The sequence below is a fragment of the Mirounga angustirostris genome, unplaced genomic scaffold (genome assembly GCF_029215605.1).
Source record: "Mirounga angustirostris isolate CCGP_5_RB_7025 unplaced genomic scaffold, mMirAng1.0.hap1 SCAF_2, whole genome shotgun sequence".
In the NCBI taxonomy this organism is placed as follows: Eukaryota; Metazoa; Chordata; class Mammalia; order Carnivora; family Phocidae; genus Mirounga; species Mirounga angustirostris.
Window position 1 is genome coordinate 37,057,472 of NW_026991710.1, and position 26,217 is coordinate 37,083,688.

Consider the following 26,217-nt stretch of genomic DNA (forward strand, 5'->3'; position numbering starts at 1 on the left):
CAAAGCTGGTAGCAATTAGTGCTGTATCAAGTACCGTTCTGATTTATAGTCCAAGCACGAAGTAGAACTAATACAACGGTGAACTCGACACAGCTGTTGTCTCATTCCTCTGCACCAAACTTCAGATATTCCAGAAAAGCCCAAGATACTGGGAGACAGACGCTGGATGTGCTACATAGGTCTCATGATCTCTTATCATTAGCACCTACATTACTTAACCAGGGATCTGCCCTCTGCAAGGTCAATATTTGTTGAAATCAAACTTCAAGATGATGGGAGACTTCTGGGAGTTCAGCGTGTAACTTTTTCCACCTTCCGTTCTGGTCCAAACTGTCCTAGGATACATTATTGGAATTAATTTTACCGCCTGTTTCCTTACAGATGCACTAAAATATCAGCCATATCAGAAGCAACGCGGGGGGGAGTTTATTTCGACTTTCAAATTTTAAAATAGCTGCTATATTATCGTGCTAGTGGTAGGAGAAGCTAAATCACAAGGCAGCTTTGGGGCACAACTAACACTACCGGAGCGTTCGCGCTCACGTGACTTCCTTACAGTCTCGCGTGGAGGCGCGCTGACGTCATCCTGTCGTGCTACGTGCGGACGCCGACGAGCGGCGCTGCGCCTCGGGTGCCGCGCCGGGGTCGCTAGTTGGGCCGCACTGGCCACGGTACCTTTTCTTCTCCTGCTGCGTAAAGCTGGTTGGGTGCTTTTCGCCGGCTCTTAGCAGAGGGCTCCTTGTGGAAAATCGCGCCGCGGCCCATGACGCCGAGCTGTCTCGAGACCCTCTCCTGACGCTTCCGTAGCGCGGAGGGATGTGGACTCCTGTGGGTCGGGGCAGGGGGCACGGTCGCGCGCTCACGGCGTGGGCCTCCGCAGCCGCACATCGGGGCCTCCTGGAGCCCCGCCGCACGCCGAGCCGTGGGGCTGCTGCCACGTCCAGGACTCTGGACAGGCTCTACAGCTCTGCCGACCGCAAGGTGACCGCCGTTAGTCTCAGATTAACCGCGTTTAAAACTTGGGAGGGCCTTCTTGCGACAGTGGAAGCGTGAATGCAGGTTGAGATTCTCTGAGGGAGGTAGAGCCAAGAGCGCGCCTTGCTCTCGGGTTTTTGAATCCTCCACAGCTCATCAATGTGACCCAGGGCGAGTCACTTCTCGAGTTTACTAGTTTGTAATGTCAGTAACTAATTTATTTGATTATGCGAGGCACTGATGCAGGGACTTGGCGTGCATTTAATTCTCTTAAAAACCTGCTGAAGAGGCCACCAGTGTAACCTCCGTTTTCCTGCAACTTACTAGCTCTGTGGCCTGGGGAAGCTGCTTGAACTTTCCGTAACTGTTTTCTTCATTTGCTAAATGACATAAGAATAAAAGAATGGCTCTTCGTGAGTATTGTGCTGTGTAAGGCGTAGAACTTTTTAGTCCAGTGTCTATAATGTAAGAAGTGCTGGGTGTGCTTTAGCTTCTTACGTGATCCGAAGCAAACTTGTTTTCTTAGTCTTTGTTCTTGTGGTGGAGAAGGTGAGGAATTCAGCAACTTTTTAAAAATACACTCTTTGTTTGCTATAGGAAGAGATACAGTTTAGGCAGAAAAGTAGAGTAATTGAATGCAAGTTAGGAGTACCTGGAAAAAATAAGACAAGTATGATAATTGCCCTCTTCTAGATTGTGGAATGTAAAATGGATTTATGTTGCAATTCAGAGTTCTTAAAAGTGGTGCAGTCCTGTATATCTTTTTAATTGAATGGCGATTGAAAGGGTGGTGTGGGAAATCCACTGGGCAAACAAATCAGGTTTAGTTGTTTTCTCAGTTTCTTTCAGATAGAAGTTGCACCTTCATCGTCTTCATTTATAAAAAGAAAATGTAAAGCTCATGAGTATTGTGTATTTCATTGTAATTTTACTTTTTAAATGCTGATTATGGAATGGATTTGCTTGGAAAAATAAAATGTTTAGAGTACAAAAAAACTGACATTCAATTTGAATAACCATTTTTAGCAATTTGCAGTGAGTCTTCATAAAACGTTAAAGAAGATGAATACAATTAAAAATCAGGAGTTACATTTTAAAATATTTTTAAATGTAAGTGATGAGGTTTTTTGTTTTTTTAGTTTTTTTGCTGATGTTACCTTTTTTTTTCTCTCTCTCCAAAGAAGTTGCCAAATAACCTAATTGCATCTAAATTAAACTTTTGAAGATTCTGTTAGGAGCACAGATTTTTAAATAGATTTGACTGCTGACTAAATGTGTGATGGGGGAAAGAATTTCCTTTTTATTCTTAAAACTTTTCTGTAGCTTTTTTGCCTCAAGCAGTTTTATTAGACCGGGTGCTCTAAGGCTGTTCAGGAGTTCTAGGTATCTTGTGTTCTTCATTCATGAAAATAAATTCATTTCCTTATTGGCCCTCTAAGTGGTGGAAATATTTATAAGGGACTCTTCTTTAGCTAAGTTGTTACCTTGACAGTGACACTGATGTATTTGATGAGTGCTGTTGTAATCAGTTGCTTGTAATTAGAGTTTAGCCATGCATCTTTTTATTTCATAGGAATAATATAAATGTTATAAATGAAAGTATTCAAACTAAAGGAATAATCTTTGAATTAGTATACTTTTTTCATATGCAAAATGTATACTCATAAATGTTTTATTTTTCTTCCGTTTCTAGGAAAAAATTGACATGTCTAGATTCTCTGTTGAAAATATTAGAAATTTCAGTATCATTGCACATGTGGATCATGGCAAAAGTACTTTAGCTGACAGGCTCCTGGAACTAACAGGTATTTTCATTTTATGTTATATAGTTAATTGATGGCCATGGGTAATTAATCATCATTTTTACTATGCTTTTTAAAGTTTTGGTTTTAATTTTATATGCAGTATAGTGTCTTTTTAAAAGCCCATCGAAATACTAATATTTCTTCTTATAGGCACAATTGATAAAACAAAAAATAATAAGCAGGTTCTTGATAAATTGCAAGTGGAACGAGAAAGAGGAATCACTGTTAAAGCCCAGACAGCATCTCTTTTCTATAATTGTGAAGGAAAGCAGTACCTTTTAAATCTCATTGATACACCGGTAAGTTTAATATTTTGTCTCTCTTGTTAAGTCAGCCTTGTATTAATAGTGCACACAAATCCTTGTTCAGTTTTTGAACTGAACATTAAACACTTTTTGTTTTCTCAGTGTTTTTATGTTTGAGTAAATCGTTTCACAAGTATAGGCCAAAAAAGAAATGTATTAACTTTTTATCAAGGGGAGTCACTAGATTTGCCATAATGCCCCTCCCTAAAAAAATTACAGCTGACTTTAGAAGTAACAATATTTTTTGTTTCTCAGGGCCATGTTGATTTTAGTTATGAAGTATCCAGGTCACTCTCTGCTTGCCAGGGTGTTTTACTTGTGGTTGATGCAAACGAGGTAGGTACTTTTAATTTTATGTGGTATGACATGCTCTTTGGTTGTTTCAAGAGGTTTTCCTTAAAATATATTTTGGAAATGGAATTTTTGTGTTTGAAAATAATAAGATTTATTGTATTACTTAAGCCAAAGTGTATGATTTGGTCCTATTAATTTGAATTTTATTGCACTAAAGCAGTCTGTGAAATTGACTAGTTCATATTTTAAACACTTAAGCTGATCAGAAGAATGAAGGGATTGTTGAAGTATATTATACATTCATCCTACCAAAACCTCCATTTTTAGCCGTTCTTAGTTTGGGGTTTTAATATTAATTTTTAGCAGAACTTGAAAATGAATCTAATTTGGAGGTCATTTGGGTGATTTTAAGGTAATAATTTAGGAAGTGTTAGGTTTAAAGAAACATGTCAGTAACATTACCAGGTTCTTGTGTGGTACAAAGATAATCATAAAAAAAATATTCATTTATGATGTGAGACCTATGATGTCCTATTAAAGTAAACCCTTTGGTATAATTCGGTTTCTCACAAACTTTTCATTCAAAACCCAGAATAATTCTTGTGTTAAACCTTCCTTGTTCCTGTCAGGGAAAGTCAGTGTCTACCTTATATACATAGTACAGGGTTCTATAAACCACATCACATTACTGTGTCCCTTAGTAGGCTTTCATGACCTTGAGGGTTCATGTTTCACCTTTTTTGTCTCCAGTAATATTTCCCAAAATGAAAGGAATTTTCACAAGGAATTATCCAGATTCGTGGAAGTATAGATACCATACTTTATGCCTCTGCTTTTGGTGAAGACGTATGGAATGGTCTTAAATTGCTAAGTTTTGTGATAGATGGTAGAAGGGTCATATCAGTATCTTCTGCCTTGGTATTTCTAGGGTGTTCAAGCCCAGACTGTAGCAAACTTCTTTCTTGCCTTTGAAGCACAGCTGTCGGTAATTCCGGTTATAAACAAGGTAATTCTAATGGGACAACAGTGTTCAGTATTTTGCTTCCTAAAAGCGGATTTGGTGTTTGAGTATTAAGTATACTATTTTTTATATGAAGAGTCTTCAACTATATATTAAACATATTGGTAGGATTTATTTCTTTGAATTGCATGTGATAGAATTGCAACTCAAACTCCTGTGTCCTTACAATTTAGTTAGAAGACAGTCTGCCTGAATTGACATGGAGTGATTGAAGGCTATTTCTGTACGAAAGGAGTATGTGCAGGGCAGCCAAAAAAATAGTTTATCACACTAACACATATATTGGAAAAGAAAAAGCACTTACGACTTTGGGGAAAACAATGTAACACATGAAACATAACAGTTAAGTGCTAACCTGAGCACTGTTGATAAACCATAACTTCTATATTTTGAAATTAATAAAGATTCTTAATTTAAAAATCTGCATTATGGGGCATCTAGGGGGCTCAGTCGGTTAAGTGTGTGATTCTTGATTTCAGCCCAAGTCTTAAACTCAGGGTTGTGAGTTCAAGTCCTACGTTGGGCTCTGCTGGACATGGAGCCTACTTAAAAAAAAGAAAAAACGGGTGCCTGGGTGGTTCAGTCGTTAAGCGTCTGCCTTTGGCTCAGGTCATGATGGGATCGAGCCCCGCATCGGGCTCCCTGCTCAGTGAGGATCCTGCTTCTCCCTCTTCCACTCCCTCTGCTTGTGTTTCCTCTTTCGCTGTGTCTCTCTCTTTCAAATAAATAAATAAAATCTTAAAACAAAACAAAACAAAACACTGCATTGCATTCAGTTGAATTTTTTTTATAATGGAGTTAAGTTTAAAAGAGGCAAAGTTGCCTATGGTAAGACAGTTTGTTGTCAAGTTATATCTAACTTAAAAAATCAGTTGACATGGTTGATAAATTGTTATTGAACTCTTATGCCTTGAATTGGCCAGCTGTCTACATTTTTTGCATGCTCTGCTCTGCCTGCTCTCTGTTTTTCGGTGGCCATACTTGTTAAAATTATATTGCCTATATCTAGATTATTTTAACACTTTTGAAAAGAAAAATAGAGGGATTAGTTATTATAGGTATGCTTTTAACTGTCTCTGAATGCTATTAATATGTAATACATTTTATTTTTACTGTGTTAAGACATAATTTTTTTTCTTAAGATAGATCTGAAGAATGCTGATCCTGCAAGGGTTGAAAAGCAAATTGAAAAAGTGTTTGATATTCCAAGTGATGAATGTATTAAGGTAAAATACCCTTTTTCTTGAAGACATAGTTATACTTTAAAAAATCTCATGGGGCGCCTGGGTGGCTCAGATGGTTAAGCGTCTGCCTTCAGCTCAGGTCATGATCCCAGGGTCCTGGGATCGAGCCCCACGTCTGGCTCCTGGCTCAGCAGGGAGCCTGCTTCTCCCTCTCCCTCTGCCTGTCCCCCTGCTCATGCTTTCTCTCTGTATCTCTGTGCCTCGAATGAATAAATAAAAAAATCTTTAAAAAAAAAAAAAATCTCAGGTATTGGCCTAAGTGAAATTTCATAGTATTTGATAGTCCATTGGTATATAAAGCTTTCATAGTTTTGCAAAGTTCTTTTTACTGATATTTCATTTGATCTTCACCAAAAATCCTTGTTACATGGTTAGGAGAGCTAGGAATTATTCTTGTGATCCAGTTGAAAAAACTAAGGAACAAAGGTTTTATCACTTTCTCAAGATTCGAAGGTATTGAAAATTATTCTAAGTTAAAGGATTTTAAATTAAGTGAAGAAAATAAACTGGTCAGGTTGCCTTATAGAGAATTCATTAGAAAACAATAATTGATAAAGGGAAACCAGCTTCCAGTAATAGCTCAGGTGCTGTGGAGGTGGCTAAGTATGTGATTGTGATGGTGGAGAAGTGGGCAAATTTAATGTATATTTGTAGATAGGAGAGATTTGCTGGTGGGTTACATGTAAGGAAGTGAAATAAAGGGAAGAAACAGGTAGCTTTGGGTTTAAGCAAATAGTTGATACTAGACGTTAATATTGATATGAGGAGGAGCTGGAGAGGAAATGATACAGGAGAAAAGAAAAAGCTTTGCTTTGGACGTAGTGGGTTTGAAATGTCTATTAGACATCCAAGTAGGGATATTGTGTAAATCTACAATTCAGGCATTCATGGAGAGAATTGGGGTCAGAGATAGATACTTAGGAGTTTTTAACATGTATGTGGTATTTGAGGCCTTGTAAACGAATATGGTTTCCTAGGGAGAAGTGTAGAGAAAAGGTCCTAGAAGCCAAACTACATTATTGTCAATTTGAGGGCGTTATGAGTAAGAACTTGAGAAGGATTAGAATAGGATTCAGAATAGAAAGTGTGGAAGGATTGAGTCTTCAGAGAAGGGGGAATAATTCTCAAATTGTAATGAGAGACCGCAAAATGGTTGTGAGTATAGATAGATAGATTTGTTTATTTTGGATAAGGGAGTTTGTGGTATTTTCTGTTTCCTTAAACGAAATAACAGGCAAAGTCGTCAACCAAGAGTGAATTGGCCAGAGGGGAAAACGTGTAGATTGAAAAGGAAAGTGGTGTGAAACACCTTAATGAGTGGTAATGTGAATTTACTACGGGACGCATCCTGGGAAGTTAGGAAGTTTAACTGCACATTGAGATGTGTGGTCATGAATTCACAAGAAGCTAGCCAGACCAGTTACTTGATTTTTCTCCAGTAATGTTAAGCCCTTTGTATTATAGGCATAGAAAAGACACATTGTTGGGGCACCTGGGTGGCTCAGTCAGTTAAGTGTTTTACTTTGGCTCAGGGAATGATCTCAGGGTCTTGGGATCCAGCCCTGTGTTGGGCTCCATGCTCTGCAGGGAGTCTGCTTCTCCTTCTCCCTCTGTCCCTCCCCCCTGCCTGTGGTAACTCAGTCGCTCTCTCTCAAATTAATACAATCTTAAAAAAAAGACAAGACACATTGTTGGAAGCAGTCACAGTGGAGTTTTACCGAACTTATGATAGGGAAAGAATAGATAGTGGTTGAACTGTGACCCTGGAGTCTCAGCTGGGAAAGGAGGGGGCTGGGGACTAATGGATGGTGAAAAAAGGTAGTACATTCAATGGTTTAGAGGTGGGAACTTGATGGATCATTGCAAAGAAGGTTCTGGCGTCTAGAGCAGTGGTTCTCATTAGGGGGGAGTTTTGTCCCCTGGGAAACATTTGGCAATATCTGGAGATGATGTTTGTTGTCGTACTGGGGAGTGGGTGCTACTGTCATCTTGTGGGTAGATGACATTCCATAGATTCTGTTAAACATTCTACAGTGCACAGAACAACCCTTAAAACAATTATCAGCTCAAACTGTCCTTAGTGCTGACTTGAGAAACTGATCTAGAGAGAGTTTAAAGGTTAAGAGGTGGTTTTTGGGAAATGGGTTTTAAAATCAAGATTTCAAGAGGCAGTCCAGTTACTAGTGATGACAAAGGTGAGTCATACCCGTGGTTTTTGAGTCTTCAGGCTCATTCTCTCAGTGGGAGAACCATAGTAGTAATATGCCTTGTAACTATATGTGTGTCATCCACATATATTGTTTATTCTCTTTACACAGCAATCTTGAGATTTAGAAAAAATATAAATGATCATTTATTAGATGAGGAACTTGAAACTCAAATATGTATTGGTCAAAGTCATACAGTCCATACAGAATTGTAACTGTTACTCAGATTTTTTTAAACTCTTAGACCACTGTTCTTTCAGTACCATAATCAGAATGCTTTTGTAATTTAATCCAAGAACCATAGACTCACCTAATTGTAATGGAAGGACATTTGTCAGTATAGTATATGCTTTGTGCTTCCTTTTATTACTTTCTTCAAATTGATAACTGTTAGAATTCTTTCTTTTTTCTGATTATAAAGCTCAGTCACCTGGATTGAAAAGTAGTCTGTAAATATTTATTTTTTTAATACATATTTTTTTAGATTTCTGCTAAACTTGGAACTAACATTGAAAGAGTTCTTCAGGCAGTCATTGAAAGAATACCACCGTAAGTATTTTGCTATTTTTGTGCTGTGTGTTTATCTTTAATAGTACAAAGGCTGTCAGTCTGATCTGTAATTTTAGATTAGACCATTCTTGTGGTGAGTGAAAATGCATTATTTATTTTTATTGATACATAGAAGTCAAGCACAGTATAGGGAAAAAAAAAGCAAACAAGGGTGATTGGGTTCTCTTCCTAATAATCATTGTAATAAAGAGACTTGAATAAATTAGCAGTTACTGTGTTTTAATACTGAATAAATGTATTTCATCAGTTTCATAAATCATCTTAAAAGAGTCATTTATTTATTTATTTTAAAGATTTTATTTATTTATTTGACAGAGAGAGAGACAGCGAGAGAGGGAACACAAGCAGGGGGAGTGGGAGAGGGAGAGGCAGGCCTCCCGCTGAGCAGGGAGCCCAGTGCGGGGCTTGATCCCAGGACCCTGAGATCATGACCTGAGCTGAAGGCAGACGCTTAACGACTGAGCCACCCAGGCGTCCTTACAACAGTCATTTAAAACTCAAGGTTGAAATAAAACTAATATAAAAATAGGCATTGTACTTGAGGAACATCTTTTTATTTTGGCTGTCACTTGGGTGACTTTCTCAGGTACTAGAATAAATTAAGCATAATATTTGATTTTAAAATAGGCATTTTATTAAGATTTTAATTTATTATGTGTATATTTTCTTTTTACTTATTTTTAATAGTCCCAAAGTGCATCGCAAAAATCCCCTGAAAGCTTTGGTATTTGATTCCACATTTGACCAATATAGGGGTGTGATAGCCAATGTAGCATTATTTGATGGAGTGGTTTCCAAAGGAGATAAAATTATGTCTGCACATACTAAAAAGACGTATGAAGTTAATGAAGTAGGAGTTCTGAATCCTAATGAGCAGCCAACACATAAACTGTAAGTAATCTGCAATAGCAATTAAAATATACTTGTATGTGTTTCGATCTCTGCCTTTCTCAGCTTGGTATGCTTAGAATGATCCCGATTTGGTAACTCAGAAAAAAACCCAAACTGATTATTTAATGCAACTAAATAGTAAATGGTCTTGCAAGAGGACTCTCATGTGTGAAGGACAGTATAAATTTGATATATTTTTATTCCTTTTGACTAGTCATAACAAATTTTATGATCTGGTGCACATTGGGTCCTATATTGATGTATTTGATGAGACAGTGAAAGAGATGGTTCTGTCACCCATATCCAAATCATAGTGGGTATCAATTTTGATATTTAATTTTTTTATAATTAGATTTTTCAACATAAAAGTAGTGAAGAAAATTTGGTAATTTTTTCCTTTCGTATGGAATTCACAGTAAAACTTTGATTAGAATCCATGACACATGGGGCTAGCAAGGTAGTGTGCATTAGAAAAACTGAATTTGAGTTCACTTACAAATACTTGAGTGCCTGCTCTATCAGTACTCCAGGTACTGATGAAATAAATCACCTGGCACATACTTGGAGCATTCTAAGGTCATTGTTTCCTCATCTGTAAAAATTAAGGTAGTAACTATATAGGTCACACTTGATAGTTTAATGTATGTCTAAAACCAGTACTATTTTGCTCATTACATTTTTTTATTTAATTGAGTCATAAAGTCTATTTTAATTTTACTCAAATATTTCCAAAGTCTGTGTTCCATCATACAGTTCGTACATTGACCATTACTGTATCTTCACTTAAGATTCTGATACCTTATCCTAAACGTAAATTAGTTTGTTATCATGTAGGAAATTTGCTTTAAAAAAAAACAACAAAAACTAAGCTAAAACTCTGAAATCTTGGGATGTGCTCTTTTCCTACAAGAGGAACATCAGATTGGTGTCAGATTTGTTTAGAGTTCACATTTTTCTGCTTGGTTAAAAATTGATCTTTTTTTTTTTTTTTTAAAGCACATTAGTGACACAATTCATTAATAAAATAGTGTTTTACACTACAAGAAGTTATTTTGTGTTTCTGCACTTAGTTTCACTATGTTTACATTATATTTTAGAAGCTGTTGTTTAATGTGCAAAGGTGGGCAGAGTCATGAGGAAGGCCGTAGACTTGTTGTGTTGCAGAGGCCCTTGATAATGGACTGTAAGGCATGGTATGTTCTTTTGCTGACAGTTTAGCAGTGAGAATTGATATGTAGTACTTACTTTGAATTAGATGAGGTTTTGTTTGGAAAATGTAATCATTTCCGGGAAAGGTAGAGCTAATTGTTGAGTATGCACTTGAAACTTTATTAAAGCAGTAAATATTTCCATATAATAATTTTATTTAGATATGCAGGACAGGTGGGCTATCTGATTGCTGGGATGAAAGATGTCACTGAAGCACAAATAGGAGATACATTATATTTACATAAACAACCAGTGGAGCCCTTGCCTGGGTTTAAATCAGCGAAACCAATGGTATTTGCAGGTGAGGAGCTCACAAATTCAAGGATGAAGGCCAGTTTATTCTCTAAATTAGAAATATTCATTTTAAATAATAGCTAATTCCAGAATACTGTATTTCTTTTAGTTTTTTTTATGTGCTATTTATGTATCAGTTAATTTCATATGTATAGTGAAACTTTATGTGGGAGATCATTTCCTACATTTTTGTAGAACTTCTTAAAAACTATAAGCTCTTAAGAAACAAGCTCTCTGATATATAAAAGAACATAGTGATATGAATTTCCTTTTTGTTTCCCTAGAGAGTAGGTCATTGCATTTGGAATATTTTTCTAGTTAGGATGTTTTCAGTACTAATTGTCAGTGGACATTTACTGACTGCCTTCCTGTTGGACTTTCTTTAATATTGTACAGTACTAGTGTAGACATGGCAGAGGATAGTGTTACCTCTTGTATGCATGACTTCACAACTTTTTAGTACTGTGTAGTGTTACAGACATTTGGAAAAGGAAGGCCTGATTGAAGGTCGTCAAGTTACTCCGTGCTGGGTATCCTCCACTTGCTTTTCTCCCTTTGTATCTGTCACGGGGAAGTATGAAGTTTGTTTACCCCCACGTTTAGGCAAAGCCAATCATTGGAATTTTGGAGGACTTGAGAGATGAGGACTTGAGGTTTCAGATGAAAAAGAATCTGATGAATCAGTAATTGTATGGTTTTTGTTGGTGAATTGAGAAAAGCAAAATTTATCTTTGATTTTAATGGATTACCTGCCCTACAGAATTCAGTGTAGCTTTCATTTCTACTTCTGTTTTTCATCTACTAAGGGAGTTTCATTTGTGGTTGTGGGATGTCTTCAACTTTTGTTTCTTGAAATGATGTATTTTTCTAATAGGCCTGATTCCCATGGTTCTTTGTAATTTTTCTTATATTTTTGCAAAAGCATAAAAACATCACTTGGGTTGTGAATCCATTTGTAAATTCATTAAGGCTTTGAAACTTGCAAGGTACTTTGAAGCCAGTGTAACTTAATACTCAGTTTCTTTAGCAAACCAATTATTGTGGTCAGTGAAATATAGGGAAGTAATTTAAAAGCTAAATGATTAATTTTGATCTTGGAAGCATTGTGTATTTAGCTTTTAGGCAGATTTTCACATGTGATAATTAGAAATCATTGTGTCCTCAGGAATGTACCCTATAGACCAATCTGAATATAATAACCTGAAGAGTGCTGTAGAAAAACTGACTATAAATGATTCCAGTGTGACAGTTCATCGGGATAGTAGCCTTGCCTTAGGTGCTGGTTGGAGGTAAGATTCTTTTCCCTGTAGGATCAAATTTTTATTAAAAAGTGAAGTTTAAGTGGTTCATTGCTCCTGAACATTTCATTTCTGAAGATAAGTTCTTATTAGTGTAAAGTGAACCAAAACAAACATCTGCCTATTTCACACTGTATTCATGTTCTGTGGGTAAGCTTTATAGCAATTTTAAATAGAATTCCAATAGAAATTTTTTTTTTAAATTTTGAATCTTATTTAATGAACTTTTCCTAGCATTTAATTATGATGTGAATTGCTTGAATGACTTTTTTTTAATGAGTTTTGATTCTACCCATCCCCCACAAAGTAACACTGCATTCATCAAAGAAACCAGGGCCCATGAGACCATAAGCATTTTGGAGTTTGGCTTTTTCTCCCCCAGGTTGGGATTTCTTGGACTTTTGCATATGGAAGTTTTCAACCAGCGACTGGAGCAAGAATATAATGCTTCTGTAATTTTGACAACCCCAACTGTTCCATATAAAGCTGTTCTTTCGTCAGCAAAATTGATAAAGGTACTGTTGTGAACCAGCATACAAGGGAAAACAAAATAAGTGTATGTATGTATATGCAGAATGCAAGAGAAACTTTTTAGTACACCATTAGCTGACTGGCTATTAGATGAAATATTTCCTGATTAGTAGCATTAAAAATTGAATTACTTTATGACTAATGATGGAGAAGCCACTTGAGAACTAATTTATGCAGTATTTATCTTAACCTGATAGAAATCTATATATTGTCAGTCTAGCCTGTTACTGAGAATAAAATGTAGAATTAGTAATTAAAATGCTGTCTAAATCCAGTACAGAAATGAAGAATATAATTTTGGTCATAAGTAGTTAATCTTATGAAAGGTGAAGTATTTATTCATCGCTACCTGGCTGTAGAAAATTTTAGATTTCAAGGTAGTGATAGAGACAGTAATCCATCTAAATGGCAGTCTCTTCATTTTAAACAAATTTTAACTTTGGTGTCTGTAAATATTTTCCAACAAGATTAACTTAGGAAACTACTGATAATGCCTTATAAAGGGCAGATTAAAATGTGCTTTTACATCATACTTTTTCTAAGTGGTACATGAGATGTGTTTAGTAGATGTTGATGAACAAGATATGTTACTTATTAAAAATTATTAAATGGTTACAATTGGGTGGTTTTTAAAATACAAAGCATGTAAAGATAATAGTCTAAGTTTTAGGAATTCTTTTTTTTTTTATTCAGCAAATGCAATTATAATAAATTCTAACATCTATAAATTAAAAGCAAATTTTAAAACACGGTAATTAAGACTTTTTTTAGCTGTTGGTGATTTTTCTTATTTTTAGGAATACAGAGAAAAGGAAATTACAATCATCAATCCTGCACAATTCCCTGATAAATCAAAAGTAACAGAATATTTGGAGCCAGTTATTTTGGGTACAATTATCACACCAGATGAATATACTGGAAAAGTAATGATGCTTTGCCAGGTATAAGTATAATACAATTTAATATAAAAGTTAATTTTAGTCCTAACAGTGGTTTCCAACTCAGGTTTTGAAAAATTTCTCTCTGTAGAGCACATTGAATTTGTAAGAAATTTTCATGAAGATCTACAACTATGTGTGTGTGTGTGTGTGTATACACACACATACGATAGAGATGTAGATATAGATGCACTTTTTTTTTTTTTAAAGATTTTATTTATTTATTTGAGACAGAGAGAAAGAGAGAGAGCACATGAGAGGGGGGAGGGTCAGAGGGAGAAGCAGACTCCCTGCCGAGCAGGGAGCCCGATGCGGGACTCGATCCCGGGACTCCAGGATCATGACCTGAGCCGAAGGCAGTCGCTTAACCAACTGAGCCACCCAGGCGCCCGATATAGATACACTTTTAAAATAATTTTGACTTTAAGAAAAATAGAACCAGAATTTTGATCATTCATGTTAATTTACTGAGTTGATATGTTAGCCCAAAGGAAAGAAATTTGATGCCTATTTATATTGACTAGCTAAAAGAATAGTTCCTTTTAGCCTTCATAGTACTTGAAATTGAGGGTAGTTTGAAAGATGACTATAATACTTGAGACTTTTGACTAAAGGGTGGGTATTCCCCATTTTGCCTTAGTTTTTGCCACAATGTAATAAATGACTTAATCCACAAATCATAGTCCTCAACAAAACTATTTGAAGTACTCTGACATGGGGCACCTGGGTGGCTCAGTCGTTAAGCCTCTGCCTTTGGCTCAGGTCATGATCCAGGGTCCTGGGATCCAGCCCCACATAGGGCTCCCTGTTCTCCCTCTCCCACTCCCCCTGCCTGTGTTCCCTCTCTCGTTATATCTCTCTTTGTCAAATAAATAAAATCTTAAAAAAAAAAGTACTCTGACATATATTGGAAAGAACTCTCAGATGATTAGTAGTGGACTTGCATTTTAATTCTGTAATCACAAACTAGAAAACTTTGGTCACTTGCTTAATTTCTTTGGACCTAAGTTTGTAAAACAAGAAATTAGAACTTTGATATTATTTTTAGTTACATTTGATTTATCATTAAATACTATATAATTTTAAAAATAAAATTGTTAGATAAAGACAAAGGATTAAAAGCTTTGGTAATAAATATAATTGAAATACGAAATAGTTCTCTCTGTATTGTATTATTTGCAAGTTTTTAGTAGACCATTAAATATTCCTTCATTTTGCCCTCTCTTTATTAGGATTTGTAAGGAAATTTTTAGGTTGGTAATTGACATCTTTCTATATTCATTGTAAATCATTTAAATAGGTTCTCATTAAACACATTTTTCTTTTTTAGGCTCGAAGAGCAGTTCAGAAGAATATGATGTATATTGATCAAAATAGAGTTATGCTTAAATATCTCTTCCCTTTGAATGAAATTGTGGTGGATTTTTATGATTCTTTGAAATCCTTGTCTTCTGGATATGCTAGGTAAAAATTTAATGGGAAATTCAGATACCTGGATAACTTTTGAAATACTGACCGACATGAGTATACTAATACTCCACTTATTTAATAATCTGTGCTCTCTTGAAGATAGTGGAGAAGGATAGAAAGGCTTGAAGCAACCCTAAAAGTGTTAGGGAGTATTCATAATTTGCTTATGGAAGAATGAGTTCCTTCCATTCATCAAACTATTACCCTTCTTTTAATTAAAAAAAAAAAAAAAAGTGTCCTCTTCATGAAGGGGTATATTCCCCTGTCTGTTAAAAATTATACGTAATTTTGGGGCGCCTGGGTGGCTAAGTCGTTAAGCGTCTGCCTTCGGCTCAGGCCATGGTCCCAGGGTCCTGGGTTCGAGCCCTGCATCAGGCTCCCTGCTCTGCGGGAAGCCTGCTTCTCCCTCTCCCGCTCCCCCTGCTTGTGTTCCTCCTCTCGCTGTATCTCTCTCTGTCAAATAAATAAAATCTTAAAAAAAAAAAAAAAATACGTAATTTTAAGAAGCTACTGTGATCTTAGTGGTACATTGTATTTGTGTGTTATGTAATCCTGGGAGCACCTCTATGTATTTGGAAAACAGAAGTACATATTTAGTCTAAAAAATGCCAGGTGCGCCCCTGTATCTGTGAACACTTTAATAACTTGGTCTTCTCCAGAATAAGTGGTTCACATTATGAAAACCATTGTCTCCTCCCCAGGAGTGCATGGAGGAACAGCCTGATAGAAGTGAAGGAAGATACTAAGTAACAAAGAACTCCATGCATAGCATTTTGGGAGTATTTTCTGTTGGGGTAAATAACTCTAGATGCACTTAGTATCCTAAAATCTTACGTTATTGGATAGCATATATTGGAATATAAGAATATAAAACGCTGTGAAGTGGGGAAAATGAACATTCACATCTGTAAAATACACATGCACCTACATGCATGTGCAGGCATATTTAATATTAACATTCGAAGAAGAGTTCCAGTGTTCAAAAAACATGCTACAGTGACCTGGAAATTTAGCTTTATGAAATGAGCTTTAGAATGAAAGAGTCATAATTGATATAAAGGAGTGTTCTTTGTGTTTGTATTGAGAAATCATTTTTTCTACTTTTTCACCCAATTTTTTTCTTCCGTGTCTTCTTTTAGACAAGAACTTAAGCAAATAAGTGGCAGTGGGGTTTAAAGTAAAGTGAACTGAGGCAGCATGTTGTTAAAAAACAATTATTGTGGGGGCGCCTGGGTGGCTCAAGTCTGCCTTCGGCTCGGGTCATGATCCCAGGGTCTTGGGATTGAGCCCTGCATGGGGCTCCTAGCTCGGCGGGAAGCCTGCTTCTCTGTCTCCCTCTGCTGTCCCCGTGCTTGTGCACTCTCTCTCTCTCTCTCTCTCTGACAAATAAATGAATAAAATCTTTAAACAAAAAAATAAAAAATAAAAGAACAATTATTGTGGTTAAAAGAATGATTACTAAGCTAAGTGTTTATAAACGTTTTTAATAAAGTCTGTCATTTGTAGTTTGCATTTGGAAACCACTTTATGAGTTAAGTGGGCTTAAAATCTTTTAGTTTAGAAACTTAAACATACTTCAGATTAAATGAAAGAACATGTTTAATTTTGAACTGTGTAAAAATAAAATAATGCCAGCTTCCAGAATTAAGGGGATTCTTACGTTCAAGATGGACCTTTTTTACATATATTCAGTTCCTAACAATAAAAATGCATCACAGTCTGTGATCTTTTAGCCCAGGCCATCGGCCTCTTGTGGACTGAGATAAGGAACAATTTCTCTTACGCCAGGTGGCAAGGATCTTCTGCAGCTGGGTCGGAAGAAGGATTCCTTTGTTATATGAAGACTGTAGTGAGGCTGCCCTGACCCTTAACTTGATGGAACTGTTTGTCCTTAAACCCCCAAGTAGCCTTTTGGAGTCCTAAAACTGTTTCCTGCATTTCAGGGTCCACTTGAATGAATAACTGTGTTTCGGATAGAGGTTAGGTTTCCATTTGGCTGTCTTGGAAACACAGACATTTGTTTAATGGTTTCTTTTGAAAAAATGAGTGGAGAAACTCTAAAATTTTGGAGCACTGAAGATTTTAAAGTTGTAAACAGGTGAAGTCTAGAGACTATGCCTAGATTTTATCTTGTATTCTGTGTAGTACTTAAGATGGTATCTTCATATAGTAAATGCTTAATGTTTCTTGAAGAAAGGATTTTAGCAAAACTAGGTAATAATATGGTTTTCGAGAGTATCAGTATCAATTTGTGACCTTCCCGGTAAAGGTTTAGAAACCAAATACTTGCAGCTCTAGGCATCAGTTTGTTTTAAAATTAAGACAGTTTAGGGGCGCCTGGGTGGCTCCGTCGTTAAGCGTCTGCCTTCCGCTCAGGTCATGATCCCAGGGTCCCGGGATCGAGCCCCGCATCGGGCTCCCTGCTCGGCGGGAAGCCTGCTTCTCCCTCTCCCACTCCCCCTGCTTGTGTTCCCTCTCCCGCTGTGTCTCTCTGTCAAATAAATAAATAAATAAATAAATAAATAAATAAATAAATAAATAAGACAGTTTAGGACTGTACATGTTCTTATCCATAATTGAAAAGACATGTAAGTATAATTAAAGTTTTCTTTCTCCTTAGACTTCAGTTTTGAGAGTTAAACCTGTTTTGATTAGCATTGTAAGCTTTGGCCATATTGTTTAATAGTGATAGCGGATGCTAACCAAGTGCTTTTATGTGCTAAGCTAGGCTCTGTTCTAAACACTGTTTTTGTATTAGATACTGTTTCAGTGCTTTAGACGTATTAACTTATTTCATCCTCAGAAAAGCCCCGTGAAGTTTCAAACCGAAGAGTAGTATATGAAATCCAAAGTCTTGTTGATAGTGACTCTTTATCAGTGCCATAGCATTTATTTAACTGGTAATAGAAAGCTAAACAGAAACCCAAACTTAATGAATCTCTGAGAAGGACCCGTTAATATATACTGTTGTCGACAGCCAGCCAGCTCTTGGGAGGAAACTTTGGGAAGAAGGTGACATTTGCCTTCCGTGTCCCATTTTCCTAGACTGGCTTACCAGTTTATTTTCCTTTCCCCTGTAAAGCATGTTCCCCTTGCTTTTGCCTTTCATTTCATAAATGTAAAAAGATGAGGGAGTTTGTTCCTCACTGTGGTCATCTACATCCGTTTATGTGAAATGTGTATTTAATATTTTGATAGAAAGTTAGATCTTTGGGTGGGGTGTATGGGGATGGGTAGAAAAAAGATGTTTTGCAAAGAAAAATCATACAGTCTCTTGGGAAGTATGTTTATCTATCACTTGGATGTTTTTCCTTGTTAGTTTTGATTATGAAGATGCAGGCTACCAGACTGCAGAACTTGTAAAAATGGATATTCTACTGAATGGAAATCTTGTAGAGGAGCTGGTAACTATTGTACACAAGTAAGTTGAATAGAAACTAATCATATAATGTGAAAGTAACCACTTTTGACATGTTTTTATTTAATTATTGATTGCTTATTTTTATTTGACAGCTACATTTTGAAAACTTAAAAGTAATTAAATTTCCTTGTACTGGGTTTTCCTTCCGTTCTTTTTCCATGCTTCTCTTTTCAAACTGTTAAATATGAAAGAATAGAATTAAAATAGTCAAAAAGAATAGTGTCATGGAAAGAAATGTTTCCCTCACCAGGGTAAGACGAAGTAGAAGAAATGGTTGTAAACTTTATGATAGATTTAAAATTGAGAACAAAAAGGTTTTTATATTCATAAAACAATTTATAATAGTGAAAAATAAAATATCCTACATGTTCAGCAAATAGATTGATAAAAATAATGTAGCACCTATTTAATAATCCTGTTAAGCTATTAAAACTTCACTGTGAAGTAATCTTAAGTGACATAAAAATGCCTATTAAATAAAAGGGTTGACATATATACACTATGATTCAAACTAAAATACCAAACATACAGAAAAATAATGGGAGGATGTATGTTTAACATAGACATTCTAAAATGTTTAACATTGGTTTTCTGTGGTTGAAGGGAAGGGCATCAAGAATGGTTTTTATGTATGTTTTTCTACATTTCCTGTAATGGTCATAATGTTATTTTTGCAATCAGAAAAGTCATATGATTCATAATAAGGGATGTTTATGACAAATGATTTCCATTTGAACCTCCTTGAGAAATCACCTTTACATTGATTATGTATCTGGATTAGAAAGGTACTTTAAATATTCATATTTAGGATATGTAAATAGTTGCATTTTCTCTCTCAGAGACAAAGCACACTCTGTTGGCAAAGCCATATGTGAACGTCTTAAGGATTCTCTTCCTAGGCAGCTGTTTGAGATAGCAATTCAAGCTGCTATTGGAAGTAAAATCATTGCAAGAGAAACGTGAGTTGAAATTCATTTTTGTTCTCTGTTTTAGAAATGATAAATGGTTAGAAATGATAGGACTAGAACTGTATTATGAAATAATATTGAAAAATTTAACTTCACATTGGCCTAAGCTTTATTCCTACTTGTAGAAACACTAATCTGATTTTTAATTCCACTTAATTGATAACTGTTACAGTGATTTACTTAAAACTGAGTGATATTATTTATAATAATATAATGGGCATGGGTTTGAGGAATTGCTTTATTTCCATTGATTTTACTGAATGATTACTGAATTTCTTGGGTAAGGTATAATTTATAAGCTAATAGCAACTGAAACTTAAATTTTGAGGAAAAAAAAAAGTTTTGGAGATACTCTTCCAAAAGACAAAACTAAATTACGATTTTTACTTGAAGCATTTAATATCACTTCTCAGATCTAGCCAAATTAGCAATCAGAGATGACAGACAGGAATGCTGTTATGTTGAGCTTTGCATTGTAGATTGATTATGTAATCTATAGTAGACATGGAAGATAGGCTAATTTATGTAGGAAACTGGTCTTTTTTATGAGAGATATGATCAGAACATGGAATAAGCTGCTCTACTAGGTAACAGTAAATGCAGGAAGTAGCATGTAGCATATTTCCTTGACTCCTGGAAAATCAGAAGTATCCCCTACCTGGAAATTGCTATTCGGTTGTAGTTTAAACCCAAACCTACATGTATTAGTAGTGGTGAAATTACAACCAACATTTTTACATAGTCTTGGGACAAATTTTATGCCTATATATGCAGTGAATTTCATTTCCTAAGACAATTTTGCTTTAGTTAATTGTTTTGAGTTTCATGAGTACCCAGAGATTAGCAGAGTAGAGTTGATAACCAGGGAACATCCTGGAAAGTACAATTTAAAACAGCATATAAGTCTAACATAATTGTGTTGAGGTTAGAAGATACCTTAGAGAAGAAAAAAAAAAAAAGATTTTTATATCTTCTTAAGGAATACATATAAATGGAACTTTTTTCAAATTTCTTCCAAATTTCTTAGAAACACTATAGAAATAGATTAGTTTGTATCTGCTTGGGTGGATATATTAAAATTATTTAGTTTGCCCTGAAAAGGGGTTTATAAAAGTAATATATTTTTTATATTCCTAGTCATTCTTAACCCACATGTGGTAGAGTTAGTAATGTGATAACTATTTTTAAATTTTTTGGAAATAGTAGTGGTAAGAACAGTTCTAGGTTGAGCCAGAAATGACCTTGTATAATTCTTATAATTAAGGTTATACTTACTCTTGAATTTGGATTAATCAAGACTACCACAAGTCTTGACCTTTTTTATTCTTAATAAAATTTATGTTGATGTTGAATCCATTTTCTATTTTATGCCAAATACATAAAAATAGATAAGAGCATTTGACCTATTTGTTTATGGCAGTTTTACTTAGGTATAACATGATTATTTAAATCTTGAAAGGAGATTGTTTTTGAAAATAAAATTCCTTTTTAAAGAGTATATTGAAATTACATAATTTTTATATAAAATTTCCTCTTTTACAGTGTGAAAGCTTATAGGAAAAACGTTTTGGCAAAATGTGTACGTATCTGCCTGTATTCTACTTTTTATTAATATATCTGTTTTCATGAGTAAAATCAGAGGGGGGTATATATTGGCTTCCATTGTTTTTACAATAACCATTTCATCCCCAGTTTTCTTTTTAAATAGGTAAATCTCAGCTTGACTGTTAATATATTCATTTTGATAACATTCTTATTTTTGTATCTTTATTTATAAAAATTTCCTTATATGAAGTACTACCCAATAAATTATTTTTGTAATAGTTATGATCAGGATAACATGTTTTATTGATCTAATTTATAAGGAGAAATTTTGAAGGCAATGACTGTGTCTTAGAGTGGGAAGAGTATGGCAATTTGAAATCCACCTCTCCTACATTGCTTTGCCATTTGTGGTCCCTTCTATTAAAATTTTTTTTTTTTTTTTTTAAAGATTTTATCTATTTGACAGCGAGAGACACAGCAAGAGAGAGAACACAAGCAGGGGGAATGGGAGAGGGAGAAGCAGGCTTCCCCGCTGAGCAGGGAGCCTGATGCGGGGCTCGATCCCAGGACCCTGGGATCATGACGTGAGCCGAAGGCAGACACTTAACGACTGAGCCATCCAGGCGCCCCCCCATTAAAATTTCTTAACTCAGTTATGAAAAGTAAATGGTGAATGCTTTTTCTAAATCCTTAGTGTCAGGACTGGCACACTTATGCCTATATGAATTTATTAGACAGCTATATGATCCAGAATTTTAAGACTTGAATCAGTAAGAGGATTGATAATTCTTCTTGACATGCATAATATAATATTGGGTTTCCTTGGTAATCTTCATCCCCATCCAAAAAATAAATAAAGCCTTTATCGTTCTTCGAAGATGTTAAATTATGATCTGCTGTGAAGGTGATAGGTAACTTTGCAGATGTCTACCTCATGGGTAATAATTGTGAGGTTATTATAACTGTATTGATGTCTGTATGCAATTGTATGATTTTCTGTGGAGTGATTTGGACTTCCAATTTTTAAAAATATTTTTCAGTATGGTGGTGATATTACCCGAAAAATGAAACTTTTGAAGAGACAAGCAGAAGGGAAGAAAAAACTGAGGAAAATTGGCAACATTGAAGTTCCAAAAGATGCTTTTATAAAAGTTCTAAGAACACAACCTGATAAGTAATTGGTGGAAAAAATACAATGAGTTTTCATAAATTAAAACTTGTGTATCTTTTAATTTTTCATAGCAATTTGTATGTTGACAACAGAATTAAAATTATTAAAATTTGCTTGTTACTTTCAGGGTTTTTAGGTTTAAATAACCGATTAGCTCTTCTTTGAAAAGTAAGGAGTGGGCAGGTAAGAGCTTGGACTTTGAAGCATATTGTCTGGTTTCAAATTTCTGTTCTGCCACTCGCTAGCAAGGTGAATTATTGCTTAAGCTCTCTGTTTACTCTTTAGTGAAGTCAGGATTATACTGTTACTTACCTCCATAGGTTGTTGTGAAGATTGGATCAGATAGTATGTTTAAAATACTCAGAAGAGTGTATGACACAGTACTGTTCAGTGAATCTTAACTATTTTGTTTTCAGGCATATTTTTTCTTACACTAAAAGGCCCCATACTTTAGATTCTATCTAGTTCAAGCTTCAGCTAAAGTGTTTTCAGAATCACCTAAGTATCAATTTGTTGTTAGCTGGAGAAATTTAGATTTATAGGAGTCAGTTATCAAATAAAGTCAAACAGCATTCTAGCTGGACATGTGCTGTCTAGTTTTTGTTAAAATTTTTATGTTTGAAACAGTTTAATACACATCTAAATTAAAGTAAGGGTAGGGGCTGTCTTAATCTTGATAATTAAGATGCATTTGGTGCAGACCGATAGGTGTTTGGTATTAGCAGCTGTTATTAATGGCAGTTTTATAATTATTGTCTAGATTTCATAGTTGAGGAGACAGAGCTTTAGTTAAGTAACTTACTTGATGTCACACAGCCAGTAAATGGCCATCATGGCTCTTCTTACCTCCATTCACCCAGTTAGTGAACAAACTAGAGGGCAGATTGTATTACAATAAGATACTTTAGCCATTGAATTTTGTCCTCTGCCTTGAATGAACTGAATGAGGTAAACGTCTTATAGGGATAAGACTATCGATATATTTTATACTAAGGTTATTACATTATGAGGTAATTCTAACTGTAAGATAGTGGGATTTACTTAAAATTGTGTATGGAGGTTAATTAGCCTGTGATTTCATCCTGCTTATATATTCTGCTCATATATCTTCCCTATCCCCTCCAGCTGTAATAGAACAGATGAAATATGAAATTCCATAACAATATTTGTATTTTGTATAGTATATTTGAAACTAGAAGAGCATTGGGGCGCCTGGGTGGCTCAGTTGGTTAAGTGACTGTCTTCGGCTCAGGTCATGATCCTGGAGTCCCGGGATCAAGTCCCGCATCGGGCTCCCTGCTCGACGGGGAGTCTGCTTCTCCCTCTGACCCTCCCCCCTCTCATGTGCTTGCTCTCTCTCATTCTCTCTCTCTCAAATAAATAAATAAAATCTTTAAAAAAAAAAAAAGGAACTAGAAGAGCATTTACATGTAATTGCTAAGACAAAATGTTCTGTTCTACCATTATTGTCAGGAGAAAGTTATAAGTTGGTACCTGGCATGAAGTATGCACCATGTGTCTACTATTTAATATTTATGCTGTATTAGTATGTGTATAATTTGGACAGATTTAGTTCTCTTCCTTTAACCTCTGACTTTAGGAAGCAGTTTTACTTGTAGTGATAAAAGTATTTTTCAAATTTTGTAGTATAAGCTTAAGTTCGCTCTCCTGACCACTCTCCCAAACAGATGATTTTCATGATACAGAGTTGTGTGCCTTCTAAGGACCTTAACAGTACTGAGATTTTTGCAAACATTACAATAATTTAAATATGAGTATTAGAGTAGCCACCATTTATTGAGTATAACATATGACAGCCATTGAGCTGAACTCCGTCGGCACTGCTTCATTCAGTCTATACAACAGTCGAGGTACAAGTACTGTTACCATCTTATAGGGCAAGCAGCTCAGACCTAACACTTGCCGGTGTCAGTTATTGACAGAGCTGGGATTCAAACGGTGGTTTCTACTAGTTCTTAGCTACCATGCTTTATTGCCTTGTGGGAATCTGATAGGCTTCTTAGTTCTTTAACAGCAGCTTAGCCTCTGAGCTAGGGAGCTAGAGTGGCCAGAAATCAGTTTGCTGAGGAGCTTGTGTACATGGGCTTGACTCAAAATAGCCCCCTAACATCAAGGGCAGTGATGCAAAGGTCTTCTAAGCTGTGTTTCAGCTGCCACATTTAAGCACAGAAATAACTAGAAATAACTAGTTAATCATGCACCAAAACAGCGTTTTCACTGTAACACTATGACTCTCTTAGATAGGGTAGTTTGTAGTAATCAGTACTTTATTACCAGGTGTGTGACTGGAAGATGATACGACTTATTTAAAGACCATTTATAACACAAGGCAATTATAACTACGTTATTTGGGATTTAAGGAACCTATTTTATACTAACAGTTTTATTTATTTTTATTTGCTGTTTATTTTAAGGAACTTAATTGTAAATACATTTCAGTCACATTTTGGGCGCCTGGGTGGCTCAGTTGTTAGGCGTCTGCCTTCGGCTCAGGTCATGATCCCAGGGTCCTGGGATCGAGTCCCACATCAGGCTCCCTGCCTGGCAGGAAGCCTGTTTCTCCTTCTCCCACTCCCGCTGCTTGTGTTCCTGCTGTCGCTATCTCTCTCTATGTCAAATAAATAAATAAAATCTTTAAAAAAAAAACAAACATTTCAGTCACATTTTAGTTAAGGTATGGAAGTAATGCTTCTCTGAGATGGGCTTGTAAGATGCAAAATATACTGAAGAAATGGGAGAATTTTTTACTCCCCACTGAGTGACTAAGAAATTATAGGTAGAATTACTGTCTTCTAACTTAAATCTCTTAAGTGCCTGATGGCAACAAAAAGTAAATACAGAATCAATACTACTAATAATGTTGGAATATCTCAGATGCACGTATTCAGTTTCACTTCTGGAAATAAAATTTAGAAAACATTTGTTTGTTATAAGCTTTATTTGAGTTATAGATAGAAAACAATATACTTTTATTTGCAATTTAATGATGCAAGTTGTTAATGGCAATCTAAGTTTACAGTAATTCCTTTTATATATACTTCATCATGTTATCCTTTTAGACATATAATTAAGGAATAAAGCTAATCATTTATGAATTTAACAATAATCAGAAAATTGTCTTCAAAAGAATTTAAGTATGTTGCTAGGTATAAAGTTCATAATTGCCAAAATACTTATATTAAAAGCATGAACCCAAGTCATTAAATAAAAATAAGAGCACATTTGTAAAAAAGTGCTATAGAAGGTGGTGCACAAAAATCATGCACTTATACATACTTTCCAAAAGGACGTAAACTGTACTTTTAGGCACTGGCATCTCTTCATATTCTCTGTTCCAACAATATATAGCAGGACTTTTGATGTCCAGATGCTACTGCAGAAAGATGACTAAGGCAACCACGTGCAGAAAAGCTTGTGTGTAATGCACAGAAAATACAAAGATTACATTCCAAAAGTAAAGGTTTGCAATGATTGTTTGATATCTGAAAGGCTTGGAGTGTCTTTATGTGATTAAAAAATAACTCTGAGAATGCCACCAGATTCATATGAATGATACTTGATGTGTAGATTCTTCACATTTAAAATGACTTGAAATTTTTAAACAAAGATTTCATTTCTGTGATGTTTTACAGAGTGGCTGTGTGGCTTCCGTACTTTATAATAAACAGCTATTTGTGAGAACCAACTACTTCTCCTAAACCTTAGTATAAAATGGACACATTCTAAATATGGAATGTTTAACATATAGATATTGGACTTCAAAAATGACAGTCTTCAAAAAATCCCCATTTTATATTGCATAGCTGAAAATTCATCTACTACTTAAAAAAGTGTTCTGTTCATTCAAGCAGAATTTTGCTCCAATCTCCTTCAATTTCCTTCTTTCATACTGTATAGTGGATCCACAAGTTTATTGTGCACATGCATTAAACCTTAAAGAAAAAAAGCACAATTCTAGTTTTATTTTAATTTGAATTATCTCTCATTTACCTTAGAAAATAGAAGAGTTTATAAGATACAATAAGTATACTGGTTCCCA

At 35.4% G+C, this 26,217-nt stretch overlaps 2 protein-coding genes across 9 annotated transcripts in view; one reads left to right on the forward strand and one right to left on the reverse strand.

Annotated features, from left to right (window-relative positions):
- Positions 1-572: 572 nt before the first annotated feature.
- GUF1 (GTP binding elongation factor GUF1) lies at positions 573-22,202 on the forward strand. 3 transcript variants are annotated; one of them, XM_045881211.3, is made up of 17 exons: positions 573-981; positions 2,669-2,780; positions 2,931-3,079; positions 3,341-3,421; positions 4,308-4,385; positions 5,543-5,626; positions 8,336-8,400; positions 9,109-9,312; positions 10,683-10,822; positions 11,981-12,104; positions 12,496-12,628; positions 13,442-13,585; positions 14,913-15,046; positions 18,372-18,473; positions 19,313-19,432; positions 20,984-21,020; positions 22,027-22,202. In XM_045881211.3, the coding sequence occupies exons 1-17, from the start codon at positions 817-819 to the stop codon at positions 22,162-22,164; spliced, it is 2,010 nt and encodes a 669-aa protein (XP_045737167.1). In that variant the 5' UTR covers positions 573-816; the 3' UTR covers positions 22,165-22,202. The 3 variants fall into 3 exon arrangements, with proteins under 3 accessions (XP_045737167.1, XP_045737168.1, XP_045737169.1); XM_045881212.3 differs by lacking the exon at positions 4,308-4,385 and having other exon boundaries at positions 581-981; XM_045881213.3 differs by lacking the exons at positions 573-981; positions 2,669-2,780; positions 2,931-3,079; ... (3 more) ...; positions 8,336-8,400; positions 9,109-9,312 and adding an exon at positions 10,410-10,505.
- Positions 18,628-26,217, reverse strand: part of GNPDA2 (glucosamine-6-phosphate deaminase 2) — a 30,391-nt gene continuing 22,801 nt past the window's right edge. For 5 of the 6 annotated variants that reach the window (XM_045881206.2, XM_045881208.2, XM_054508939.2 and 2 more), the window contains one exon: positions 25,098-26,110. In XM_045881206.2, coding sequence (XP_045737162.1) covers positions 26,049-26,110 — 62 coding nt within the window. In that variant the 3' untranslated portion in view covers positions 25,098-26,048. Of the gene's footprint in view, positions 18,649-25,097; positions 26,111-26,217 lie in introns of those variants that run through there. The other variant, XM_064584435.1, reaches the window with a different exon arrangement.

What these genes read in the sequence shown, in the direction of transcription:
- GUF1 (XM_045881211.3), top strand. Translation starts at nt 817, where the DNA reads ATGTGGACTCCTGTGGGTCGGGGCAGGGGGCACGGTCGCGCGCTCACG. An exon ending in CAAGTGATGAATGTATTAAG is followed by an intron (nt 5,627 to 8,335) that starts GTAAAATACCCT and finishes ATATTTTTTTAG; the next exon opens with ATTTCTGCTAAACTTGGAAC. An exon ending in AAAACGTTTTGGCAAAATGT is followed by an intron (nt 21,021 to 22,026) that starts GTACGTATCTGC and finishes AATATTTTTCAG; the next exon opens with TATGGTGGTGATATTACCCG.